Raw genomic sequence first — 13,769 nt, 5'->3', positions numbered from 1 at the left:
ATGGGCACGTCACGGCCGAGTTGGAGCGGCCTCTGGCCGCTTCCGGCGGGTGCCCATCGCACATTGCAGTGCGATATATAGCATGTGTTTCTAGAAACACATGCGATCGCACTGCGATTCGATAAATATTATGTGCAGCACATAATATCTTGAGACGCGATATTCGACCAACGTGCCCGCGCATCGCGTCAAAAGGTACTAAAATGTGCATTCAATCCTTCGATTTCTCTCACAGATGTGGTCAAAATCGAAGGATAGTACCGATAATCTCATAAGTGTATGGGCACCATAAGTGAGAAACCACAGACAATGATAAGAAGTAAACAGAGTGCCAACACAGTGCAGGGTTCTTGTCAAACTAATGCAGTGAGATTATGGTGTAAAATATGAAACTGTATACTTTCAGCATATTTACTATTAATGGTGAATATATGCTATTTAGATCAAAATGTTGCAGAGCATTATCAGTTATATATACAATCCAAAAAAAGATTGAATTAATTATCATTATTAAAATATTTAGTTTCTCTTTTCACACTATGTTAATGATTGAAAATATTTTATGGTTTGTCATATATGCTGGAACAAGAGAGCAGACCTTTTTCTTGAGAGCAGACTTTAATCACGACAGGTCATTAATTGCAAAGTGATGTTTAATTAGAAGAAAAAAAAGTTCATCAAATGTGGTTGAAAATACACAGTGCATGCCTAAAAATAACTGCAGCATTCCATTTCTATGGCACTTAGTAACATTTCCTTCATTGCTGTAATTAATGGTGGTTTTCTATTAAAAAGCAAAAAGTACGCTTCTAATGTTTACTTTGGCATGCGCTCAGAGCACCCATTGCCAACAATAAAACCCAATACATGTTGAGTATCCCATATCCAAATATTCCAAATTACGGGATTTATTGAGTGAGATAGTGAAACCTTTGTTTTCTGATGGCTCAATGTACACAATCCTTGTTTACTACACAAAGTTATTAAAAATATTGTATTAAATGACCTTCAGGCTGTGTGTGTAAGGTTTATATGAAACATAAATACATTCTGTGCTTAGATTTAGGTCCCATCGCCATGATATCTCATTATGGTATGCATTTATTCCAAAATACGGAAAAATCCAATATCCAAAATACTTCTGGTCCCAAGCATTTTGGATAAGGGACTCTCAACCTGTACTACCATCTTGGTCCATACTGACAGGGCCACTTGTTCACTCTCCCTTCCCCTCCATGCTGCTATTGTTAAATATTGCCGCCAATCGCTACATTCTTCATCCCTTGCTGAATCCAGTTCATGTCTGCATCTTTTGCATGCTCATGGTGATGTGCTATGTACATGGAAGAAGATACATTTTAACTAGTTGACGAAGCCAACGACGGTCACTGTCATGCAGTATCAACACATGCAGAAATTAAGGGGGCAGATAGGAAGGGAGAAAGCACTTGTAACAGTAGAGAAATAATAGCAAATACTAAACAGGTCAAGTATAAACAACACATTTGTCGGAGTGTCTGGTGAAGAAAAAACAAAACTGAAGAGATAGTGACAGACTAAAGATAGATAAGCCAAGCGTAACGTATTAATGTGGAGTGCAATTTCACTATCAGAAGGAGAGAGGAACAAATACTCTAAAGCCCCATACACACTAGACGAGAAAGTGAAAGATCTCGCTCAGAAGGGCTGATCTGAGCGAGATCTTTCGCAATCTCGTCCAGTGTGTACACATAGGGGGAGATTCAAATGTTTGAAAAGTCAGTTGGGAGTCTGTTTTTTCCTATCAAATAGACAGGAAAAAACAGACACCCAACCGACTTTTCAAACATTTGAATCTCCCCCTTAATGTTGCTCCCACGAATCGTTAACAACCCCCTTCCTTGCCTGTACATGTACCAGGGAGGTCCTCGTTAACGACAACCATGCTGCAGATGCAGCATGGCCATCATTCCCACCCCCTGCCGTCGCTGCCTTCCCCTCCGGCATCAGCAAGTGTGTATGCAAGAAAAACGCGAGAAAAACTGGTAGCGATAGCAAAAAGGGGGAGAAAGAGAGACCAGATGGTGGGGGCACAACTGCTAATGACCCAGTGACTGACTGTTTTATAATACTAGTTCTTATATATTTTTTCTAAAATATGTCCCAGCAGTCCTCAGACATATCTATCAGGACAAAACATTGCATCTTCACTGAAGGGCCAACCAATGTATAAAACATGAACCAGAGAACTGACCACCTGCAGTTAGCTTATGTGTTTTGAACATAAAGCCTGCCTATCTGTCTGTCTATCTATCTATCTACATGTCAGAATGATGGAAAAACGTATCTGTAATGTTGAATTGCTCAGTCGGGCGCTATCTAGTGACCGCCGGAGCGCAAAACACTTGAATTGCTACCATAGAGGTGAGAAGCAGTGTTAGCCTTTCATTATATAAGAGACAGATAAAAAGTCATCTTTTGTACAGATAACTTTATGCTGTGATAGATGGGAGATTTTTGAACACCATGTGCTCCCAACATTTTGAGGTTTGCCATATGTTGCCTTATAGCTGTGACAGTCTATTTGTGCTTCCACATAGTGTGGGGCAGAATGGTGGTGTCTAGACAATCTGGTGCTATAGGAACCTGCCATGTATATAAGTAATACACTCTTAAAGTGTGTACACACAGAGCGATATGGCTCAGCGATTTTGGTTATATAGTTAATATCGCTAAGAAAGTTAGTGCATATCGCTCTGTGTGTACACAGTGAGCGATAGCAATGTGCATCCCCGCCAGGTCGCTATCGATGGGAAAAATAGACTGTGCAGGCAAGTCAATTTTGACTAGGTCACTGGAAAAGTAAAAGCATCCCCCTATTTACATGAGTTAGTCAAAATCGCCCATAGCCAATATCGCTGGTACAGATAGTCAAAATCGCCTACTGCCAGTTCAAGGTAAATCGCTCATAGTCAAAATCGCTCCGTGTGTACGGACCTTTAGTGTTTACTCTAGCACACTGCACCTAATCAGCGAGGATGGCATTTTTAAATTCTGAATGGCAAAAATTTTAGACATGACATATTGCTACAGCTACTGTATCAGCAGGGATACACCGCTTATAATTTTGCCATCCTCACTAATTAGTTGGAGGGTGCTAGGGAATACTGCAATTTGGCATCATCATTAGAGATAGAGAGAGATTAATTTGGAATTGATGTGTACAAACATTTACATACAGTATGAAATGTTAAAACTTACCACATAATATTAAACTGATGGACTGGATGACCCTTATGTGATACATTGGCGTTCCACTGCTACACAACATTGTAATAAAATCGTTTTCAACAAAGAAGGGTAATGCAGATGTATTAAGCCTGGAGAAGTGATAAAGCAGTGATAAATGCAAAGTGATAACGCACCAGCCAATCAGCTCCTAACTGACAATTTACATATTGGAGGTGATTGGCTGGTGCGTTATCACCTTGCACTTATCACTGCTTTATCACTTCCCCAGGCTTAATACATCTGCCTCACAGTGTTTTAGCCACTTACCTGGCTAATAATAAATTCTAAAAATTTCCCCCAAAAAATTGTTATTATTTAAATAACAACTACTTAAACCAAATGTATTATATTTTTATTAACATATATGCACATTTGTTAATAAAACCGCACTGCATAAGAGTTAAGTAGCTCCTATTTACAAAATGTTAACATTAAAAATATCAACACTTTTAAACAGTTAAAAAAAACTTTACAGCTATTTATATACAGCATATAGCTACAGTAGCAGTAATTGTACAGTGAATACAGTAAAAGTAACTTCAGAGATACATGCACAGTAATGCAGGTACTGTAAAGCATTTGTTTCACACATGCGTAGTGTTGCTGAAAGCCTAGAATTTTCCTTTCAACTGCGCAATTATTTATTATTAACTACATAAACATAATTTTTCTTACATGCAATAAGATCAGCCAGCAACAGGGATCAGGGAACGATCACTGCTGACTGGGAGGAGAGGAGACCAATGGGAGGTGGAGCTGCTGCAGTGGCACAGCAGCACAGGGGCTGGTATGCAATCCTTGTAGAATCACCTTCGCACCCCTCCCCCTGGCAGTGCCTGTAGCCAGGGGAGAGAAAGTACAGTAAGCAGTAGCTTCCCTGAGTTCAGGCTACCGGAAAACTGTCTTTCTGCAGCCATGGGTGGCCGATCCTATTAGGGCTTAGAGCAGTAGTTGCTGGAAATTACTTGTGGCTTTCAAAATATCATTATCTATTCACAGTTTGAATGTAATTTGGATAACATAGAACTGAATGATAAAACCATTATTGCCTCTGCCAGTGGTGCGGTCACTCCACTCTCCAGTCTTCAACTTTGTCCTCAGATGGGTGGAACTGAGCCCTCCCAAAATTATGATTTGGGGCTTAGTTATTTAATGTTCAACACCTGCTACCAACTGTGATTTGTGGCTTAATATATGCTTGCTTAACAATGCTTGCCTTAATATACAGATATTTAAAATATTCCATGTATTAATTGTTTCTTGTATATTAAAGTGCAGTGCTTTTTTTTCTCAACAGCCACCTAATGTATTAAGCCTGAAGAAGTGATAAAGCAGTGATAAGTGGAAGGTGATAACACACCAGCCAATCATTACTGATTTGAGAAATTACAGTTAGGAGTTGATGTGTTATCACCTTCAACTTATCACCTCTTTATAACTTCTCCAGGCTTCATACATCTGCCCCACAGTTTGCTAATTGTCATAATTGAACAATTAGATTTTTTTAACCTAGTGATGTGTTTTAGTTTTCTATTAGCCACCTTAACATCCGCTCACAGTTTTGCAGTGTGTGCAAGAGAGCAGTTTAAGAAGCTGTCACGAATGTATGAAAACATGGAGAAGCTATATCGAAGTACCATGGAGTATTATGTTCTTGATACAAAGAAAGTTTCTGTGGAGGAGTTTTTCACAGATCTGAACAACTTCAGAACAATGTTTATGGTATGTACCTTTACTTTCTTCTTTGTATTTCTCATCCAGACTTCATATAATAAAGCGGGGTACACACCTATAGAATCCATGGCCCGATCACCTGATATCTAGCTATCCTCCCCAGATTTGTCACCATCTGTATTGGGCCATGTCACTGAATGCCTTTCTTCCATTTCATCTTGGATGACATCTCGCTACCTCAAACTTAATTTCTCTAACGTCCTAAGTGGATGCTGGGGACTCCGTAAGGACCATGGGGAATAGCGGCTCCGCAGGAGACTGGACACATCTAAAGAAAGCTTTAGGACTATCTGGTGTGCACTGGCTCCTCCCCCTATGACCCTCCTCCAAGCCTCAGTTAGATCTCTGTGCCCGAACGAGAAGGGTGCACACTAGGGGCTCTCCTGAGCTTCTTAGTGAAAGTTTTAGATTAGGTTTTTTATTTTCAGTGAGACCTGCTGGCAACAGGCTCACTGCATCGAGGGACTAAGGGGAGAAGAAGCGAACTCACCTGCGTGCAGAGTGGATTGGGCTTCTTAGGCTACTGGACATTAGCTCCAGAGGGAAGATCACAGGCCCAGCTTGGATCGGTCCCAGAGCCGCGCCGCCGGCCCCCTTACAAAGGCAGAAGAGGTCCGGAAAATCGGCGGCAGAAGACGTCCTGTCTTCAACAAGGTAGCGCACAGCACTGCAGCTGTGCGCCATTGCTCTCAGCACACTTCACACTTCGGTCACTGAGGGTGCAGGGCGCTGGGGGAGGGCGCCCTGAGACGCAATAAAAACACCTTGGATGGCAAAAAAATGCATCACATATAGCTCCTGGGCTATATGGATGCATTTAACCCCTGCCAGAATCCATAAAAAAGCAGGAGAAAAGTCCGCGAAAAAGGGGCGGAGCCTATCTCCTCCGCACACTGGCGCCATTTTCCCTCACAGCTCCGTTGGAGGGAAGCTCCCTGTCTCTCCCCTGCAGTCACTACACTACAGAAAGGGTTAAAAAAAGAGAGGGGGGCACTAATTAGGCGCAGTATTAACTATACAGCAGCTATAAGGGGAAAAACACTTATATAAGGTTATCCCTGTATATATATAGCGCTCTGGTGTGTGCTGGCAAACTCTCCCTCTGTCTCCCCAAAGGGCTAGTGGGTCCTGTCCTCTATCAGAGCATTCCCTGTGTGTGTGCTGTATGTCGGTACTTTTGTGTCGACATGTATGAGGAGAAAAATGATGTGGAGACGGAGCAGATTGCCTGTAATAGTGATGTCACCCCCTAGGGGGTCGACACCTGAGTGGATGAACTGTTGGAAGGAATTACGTGACAGTGTCAGCTCTGTATAAAAGACAGTGGTTGACATGAGACAGCCGGCTACTCAGCTTGTGCCTGTCCAGACGTCTCATAGGCCGTCAGGGGCTCTAAAGCGCCCGTTACCTCAGATGGCAGATATAGACGCCGACACGGATACTGACTCCAGCGTCGACGGTGAAGAGACGAATGTGACTTCCAGTAGGGCCACACGTTACATGATTGAGGCAATGAAAAATGTTTTACACATTTCTGATAATACGAGTACCACCAAAAAAGGGGTATTATGTTCGGTGAGGAAAAACTACCTGTAGTTTTCCTGAATCTGAGAAATTAAATGAGGTGTGTGATGATGCGTGGGTTTCCCCCGATAACAACGGATAATTTCTAAAATGTTATTGGCATTATATCCTTTCCCGCCAGAGGTTAGGGTGCGTTGGGAAACACCCCCTAGGGGGGATAAAGCGCTCACACGCTTGTAAGGGCTCTACCTTCGCCTGAGATGGCCGCCCTTAAGGATCCTGCTGATAGAAAGCAGTAGGGTATCCTAAAAGGTATTTACACACATACTGGTGTTATACTGCGACCAGCAATCGCCTCAGCCTGGATGTGCAGTGCTGGGTTGGCGTGGTCGGATTCCCTGACTGAAAATATTGATACCCTAGATAGGGACAGTATATTTTTGCCTATAGAGCATTTAAAAGATGCATTTTTATATATGCGTGATGCACAGCGGAATATTTGCCGACAGGCATCAAGTCTAAGCGCGTTGTCCATTTCTACCAGTAGAGGGTTATGGACACGTCAGTAGTCAGGTGATGCGTATTCCAAACGGCATTTGGAAGTATTGCTTTATTAAGGGAGGAGTTATTTGGGGTCGGTCTTTCAGACCTGGTGGCCACGGCAACAGCTGGGAATTCCACGTTTGTACCCCAGGTCGCCTCTCAACATGAGAAGACGCCGTATTATCAGGCGCAGTCTTTTCGTGGACAAGCGGGCAAAAGGTTCCTCATTTCTGCCCCGTGACAGAGGGAGAGGAAAAAGGCTGCAGAAATCAGCCAGTTCCCAGGAACAGAAACCCTCTCCCGCCTCTGCCAAGCCCTCAGTATACACTGGGGCTTTACAAGCAGAATCAGGCACGGTGGGGGGCCCGTCTCAATGAATTTCAGCGCGCAGTGGGCTCACTCGCAAGTAGACCCCTGGATCCTTCAGGTGATATCTCAGGGGTACAAATTAGAATTCGAGACGTCTCCCCCTCGCCGTTTCCTAAAGTCGGCTTTACCGATGTCTCCTTCTGACAGGGAGACAGTTTTGGAAGCCATTCACAAGCTGTATTCCCAGCAGGTGATAATCAAGATACCCCTCCTGCAACAGGGAACGGGGTATTATTCCACACTGTTGTGGTACCGAAGCCGGACGGCTCGGTGAGACCGATTCTAAATCTAAAATCTTTGAACACTTACGTACAGAGGTTCAAATTCAAGATTGAGTCACTCAGAGCAGTGATTGCGAACCTGGAAGAAGGGGACTACATGATGTCTCGGGACATCAAGGATGCTTACCTTCATGTCAAAATTTACCCTTCTCACCAAGGGTACCTCAGGTTTATGGTACAGAACTGTCACTATCAGTTCAGACGCTGCCGTATGGATGGTACACGGCACCCCGGGTCTTTACCAAGGTAATGGCCGAAATGATGATATTCCTTCGAAGGAAGTGAATTTTAGTTATCCCTTCCTTGGACAATTCCCTGATAAGGGTAAGATCCAGGGAACAGTTGGAGGTCGGTGTAGCACTATCTCAGGTAGTGTTGCGGCAGCACGATTGGATTCTCAATATTCCAAAATCGCACCTGGTTCCGACGACGTGTCTTCTGTTCCTAGGGATGATCCTGGACACAGTCCAGAAAAAGGTGTTTCTCCCGGAGGAGAAAGCCAGGGAGTTATCCGAGCTAGTCAGGAACCTCCTAAAACCGAGCCAAGTCTCAGTGCATCAATGCACAAGGGTTCTGGGTAAAATGGTGGCTTCCTACGAAGCAATCCCATTCGGTAGATTCCACGCAAGAACTTTCCAGTGGGACCTGCTGGACAAATGGTCCGGATCGCATCTTCAGATGCATCAGCGGATAACCCTGTCACCAAGGACAAGGGTGTCCCTCCTGTGGTGGTTGCAGAGTGCTCATCTTCTAGAGGGCCGCAGATTAGGCATTCAGGACTGGGTCCTGGTGACCACGGATGCCAGCCTGCGAGGCTGGGGAGCAGTCACACACGGAAGGAATATCCAGGGCTTATGGTCAAGCCTGGAGACATCACTTCACATAAATATCCTGAAGCTAAGGGACATTTACAATGCTCTAAGCTTAGCAAGACCTCTGCTTCAAGGTCAGCCGGTGTTGATCCAGTCGGACAACATCACGGCAGTCACCCACGTAAACAGACAGGGTGGCACAAGAAGCAGGAGGGCAATGGCAGAAGCTGCAAGGATTCTTCGCTGGGCGGAAAATCATGTGATAGCACTGTCAGCAGTATTCATTCCGGGAGTTGACAACTGGGAAGCAGACTTCCTCAGCACGACCTCCACCCGGGAGAGTGGGGACTTCACCCAGAAGTCTTCCACATGATTAAAAACTCGACAGGTATTGCGCCAGGTCCAGGGACCCTCAGGCAATAAGCTGTAGACGCTCTGGTAACACCGTGGGTGTACCAGTCAGGGTATGTGTTCCCTCCTCTGCCTCTCATACCCAAGGTACTGAGATTGATAAGATGGAGAGGAGTAAGCACTATATTCGTGGTTCCGGATTGGCCAAGAAGGACTTGGTAACCGGAACTTCAAGAGATGCTCACGGAGGATCCGTGGCCTCTACCTCTAAGAAGGGACCTGCTCCAACAAGGACCCTGTCTGTTCCAAGACTTACCGCGGCTGCGTTTGACGGCATGGCGGTTGAACGCCGGATCCTGAAGGAAAAAAGGCATTCCGGATGAAGTCATCCCTATCCTGATCAAAGCCAGGAAGGATGTAACCGCAAAAACATTATCACCGCAATTGGCGAAAATATGTTGCGTGGTGCGAGGCCAGTAAGGCCCGACGGAGGAAATTCAACTGGGTCGATTCCTACATTTCCTGCAAACAGGAGTGTCTATGGGCCTGAAATTGGGGTCCATTAAGGTTCAAATTTCGGCCCTGTCAATTTTCTTCCAAAAAGAACTAGCTTCAGTCCCTGAAGTTCAGACGTTTGTAAAAGGGGTACTGCATATACAGCCTCCTTTTGTGCCTCCAGTGGCACTTTGGGATCTCAATGTAGTTTTTGGTTCCAAAAGTCACATTGGTTTGAATCACTTAAATCTGTGGAGTTAAAATATCTCACATGGAAAGTGGTCATGCTGTTGGCCCTGGCCTGGGCCAGGCGCGTGTCAGAATTGGCGGCTTTATCCTGAAAAAGCCCTTATCTGATTTTCCATTCGGACAGGGCGGAATTGAGGACTCGTCCTCAGTTTCTCCCCAAGGTGGTTTCAGCGTCTCACCTGAACCAACCTATTGGTGGTGCCTGCGGCTACTAGGGACTTGGAGGCCTCCAAGTTGCTAGACGTTGTCAGTGCCCTGAAAATATATGTTTCCAGGACGGCTGGAGTCAGGAAATCTGACTCGCTGTTTATCCTGTGTGCACCCAACAAGCTGGGTGCTCCTGCTTCTAAGCAGACTATTGCTCGTTGGATTTGTAGTACAATTCAGCTTGCACATTCTGTGGCAGGCCTGCCACAGCCAAAAATCTGTAAATGCCCACTCCACAAGGAAGGTGGGCTCATCTTGGGCGGCTGCCCGAGGTGTCTCGGCTTTACAACTTTGCCGAGCAGCTACTTGGTCAGGAGCAAATACGTTTGTAAAATTCTACAAAATTGATATCCTGGCTGAGGAGGACCTGGAGTTCTCTCATTTGGTGCTGCAGAGTCATCCGCACTCTCCCGCCCGTTTGGGAGCTTTGGTATAATCCCCATGGTCCTTACGGAGTCCCCAGCATCCACTTAGGACGTTAGAGAAAATAAGAATTTACTTACCGATAATTCTATTTCTCATAGTCCGTAGTGGATGCTGGGCGCCCATCCCAAGTGCGGATTGTCTGCAATACTTGTACATAGTTATTGTTACAAAAATCGGGTTATTATTGTTGTGAGCCATCTTTCAGAGGCTCCTCTGTTATCATGCTGTTAACTGGGTTCAGATCACAGGTTATACGGTGTGATTGGTGTGGCTGGTATGAGTCTTACCCGGGATTCAAAATCCTTCCTTATTGTGTACGCTCGTCCGGGCACAGTATCCTAACTGAGGCTTGGAGGAGGGTCATAGGGGGAGGAGCCAGTGCACACCAGATAGTCCTAAAGCTTTCTTTAGATGTGCCCAGTCTCCTGCGGAGCCGCGATTCCCCATGGTCCTTACGGAGTCCCCAGCATCCACTACGGACTATGAGAAATAGAATTATCGGTAAGTAAATTCTTATTATTTCCAAAACAGAATTAATTATATTTCCACCGGCCAATAGTAGTTACCAACCTGATCTCTCTATCACTGTGATAACTCAGCAATCATCCCTATCCCACAAGCTCGCTGTCTAGGTGTCATTCTTGACTCTGAACTGTACTTTGTTCCCCACATTCAATCTGTCTCAAGATCATGTTACTTGCATCTAAGAAACATATCCAAAATACGTCCATATCTTACACAAGACACAGCAAAAACTCTAATCCATGCTCTCACTATCTCCCGCATTGATTATTGTAATAGTCTCCTGACTGGTCTTCCCAAACATAGGCTCTCACCACTACAATCTATTTTGAATGCAGCTGCGAGGCTAATCTTCCTCGCTAGACGTTCATCGTTTGCAGATCTGCTCTGTCAATCCCTCCATTGGTTACCGGTATTCTACCGTATTAAATATAAAATACTTTTACTTACATACAAGACTATTTACCAAACTGCACCAACATACATCTCTTCACTCATCTCAAAATATCTTCCTACCAGACCTCTCCGCTCTGCACAAGATCGGCATCTCTCATCCACACATATTACTTGTTCACACTCAAAATTACAGGACTTTATTCGGGCTTCACCCACTCTGTGGAATGCCCTCCCACGCACAAGAAGACTCGCCTCTAGTCTCCAAAACTTTAAACGTTCCCTGAAAACTCACTTCAGACAAGTCTATCAGACCCACCCACATAACCTTCAGTGCTTCCCTATCTAATTACATCCTCTCTGTACAGTACACACAACCTCACATATTGTCTCTTTCTTTACACTCTCACCCCCCTGATCCTTGGTCAATATCATACAACCCATTAAGAACCTAGCAATCTGATAGACCATTATGCAATAGGTAGCAATTTATCCTTGTGTATCAATGCCTATTTCCCTATAGATTGTAAGCTTGCGAACAGGGCCTTCCTACCTCTGTGTCTGTCTGTTTTTATCCAGTTTTGTTCTATTACTGTGGTTCTATTTTTAAAGCACAACGGGATATGCTGCACTATATAAGATAGATTTACCTTTTTACAGGGTATATTTACACACACAGACGAACGGGATCATCAACCAAAGAATTGGAAAACTATACGTGCGTCTGTGTGTGAATATAATTTCAGGCGCAATAATAAAAGATTCTATTCAATAACTCCAATATAATTATCTTTCTTGCATAAGTTTCTAACTATAAGCTGGTCACCACAAAACTGTAAAACCTAACAGCAGCTCCCACATAGTATTCTGAAGTTATACAGGTTGAGTATCCCTTATCCAAAATGCTTGGGACCAGAGGTATTTTGGATATCGGATTTTTCCGTATTTTGGAATAATGAGATACCATAATGAGATATCATGGTGATGGGACCCAAATCTAAGCACAGAATGCATTTATGTTACATATACACCTTATACACACAGCCTGAAAGTAATTTTAGCCAATATTTTTTATAACTTTGTGCATTAAACAAAGTGTGTCTACATTCACACAATTCATTTATGTTTCATATACACCTTATATACATAGCCTGAAGGTCATTTAATACAATATTATTAATAACTTTGTGTATTAAACAAAGTTTGTGTACATTGAGCCATCAAAAAACAAAGGTTTCACTATCTCACTCTCACTCAAAAAAGTCCGTATTTCGGAATATTCCGTATTTCGGAATATTTGGATATGGGATACTCAACCTGTACTATATTCCTGTTACACATATACACATATAAGAGAGCGCATTAAGTTTTAAAACTATTTATTACACATTAAAAAACTAAAAAATTATTTTTCAAATATGTATTGATTACTCATTCAAATGCATAAAAACACCAAAGAGCTGTTTGAAACACTGTAGTATATAATTTGCCATTCTGTTAATACAGATTATTTATATATATATATATATATATACCCATATATGAAAGGTTAATTAATATGTAGTAACAGAATAGCAAATTATATACTACAGTGTTTCAAACAGCTCTTTGGTGTTTCTATGCATTTGAATGAGTAATCAATTAATTTTTGAAAAATAATTTTTTTGTTTTTTAATGTGTAATAAATTGTTTTAAAACTTAATGCGCTCTCTTATATGGGTATATGCGCTATATAAGAAACTGTTAATAAATAAATAATAAAATATCGGGTGAACTGGTCGACAGTTGTATAGCTGTTTTTGCTGTACCGTTGCAGGAACTGCTGAAGCATTAGCTGATAAATTACTTTTAACGCTCCTGCAGCAGCCGTGATCGGGTGGTCGCATCTTGTGTGCTGTTTATTATTTGTCGGGCCGACTTCCAGATCCCATAGAAGCCCGTACACACCAAGTTATTTTAATACAGTGTGTATGCAGCTCGCAGGGGACTGGTAGTAGGTCAGGCTGAGGATAAGCTACTCGGCTGATCGGGGAGTATCGCTTGATCAGCTGGGGATCAACTTGATGTGTGCCCAGCTTTCAAAACGTTATAATTTCACAGCACCTGCAACTTGAGACAAAATTTATTTAGTTGTATCTTAAAAACTGACATCAAATTTACTTGTGTAAGGCAGTAATATGCCACTGTTCATATCTAAATCCAGTATTGTTCTATTTCTTATGATTATATTTATTTTTTTGCAGGTTAAAGTATTGGTTTAGTGAAAGGTCGTAGATGTAGAGTGTGTACTCAACTAACAATTTCATTTGTAGTGAAAAAAACTTTTTTTGCTTATCTATAGATATATTGGTACATCAGGCTGTGTGTACAGGTATTCCACTGGCCACCTGTACACTTGCCATGGGGGCGGACGTCACACTTGGGCGTGTAATTTCAAATGCCCACCCAGCTATGTGTCCTGACTAAGACATTGAGTGGCCGATCAGTTAGTGAGTATACTGTACTTACCTAAAGTGGCCACTCTGTCTGCGCGATGGCGAGTCTGCCAACATCCTGTATCTGCCTGGTGTGCACAAGTTATCGGCAAAAAAAG

General features: G+C 43.1%; 1 protein-coding gene across 6 annotated transcripts in view; it reads left to right on the top strand.

The window, feature by feature from the left end:
• Nucleotides 1-13,769, top strand: part of DIAPH3 (diaphanous related formin 3) — a 1,416,707-nt gene that overhangs the window by 1,053,753 nt on the left and 349,185 nt on the right. For all 6 annotated transcript variants that reach the window (XM_063952903.1, XM_063952906.1, XM_063952905.1 and 3 more), the window contains one exon: nucleotides 4,829-4,992. In XM_063952903.1, coding sequence (XP_063808973.1) covers nucleotides 4,829-4,992 — 164 coding nt within the window. The remainder of the gene's footprint in view (nucleotides 1-4,828; nucleotides 4,993-13,769) is intronic.

The sequence above is a fragment of the Pseudophryne corroboree genome, chromosome 2 (assembly GCF_028390025.1).
Source record: "Pseudophryne corroboree isolate aPseCor3 chromosome 2, aPseCor3.hap2, whole genome shotgun sequence".
Lineage (NCBI taxonomy): Eukaryota > Metazoa > Chordata > Amphibia > Anura > Myobatrachidae > Pseudophryne > Pseudophryne corroboree.
Note: the sequence above shows the minus strand (reverse complement) of the source record. Positions and strands in the feature narration are given on the sequence as shown.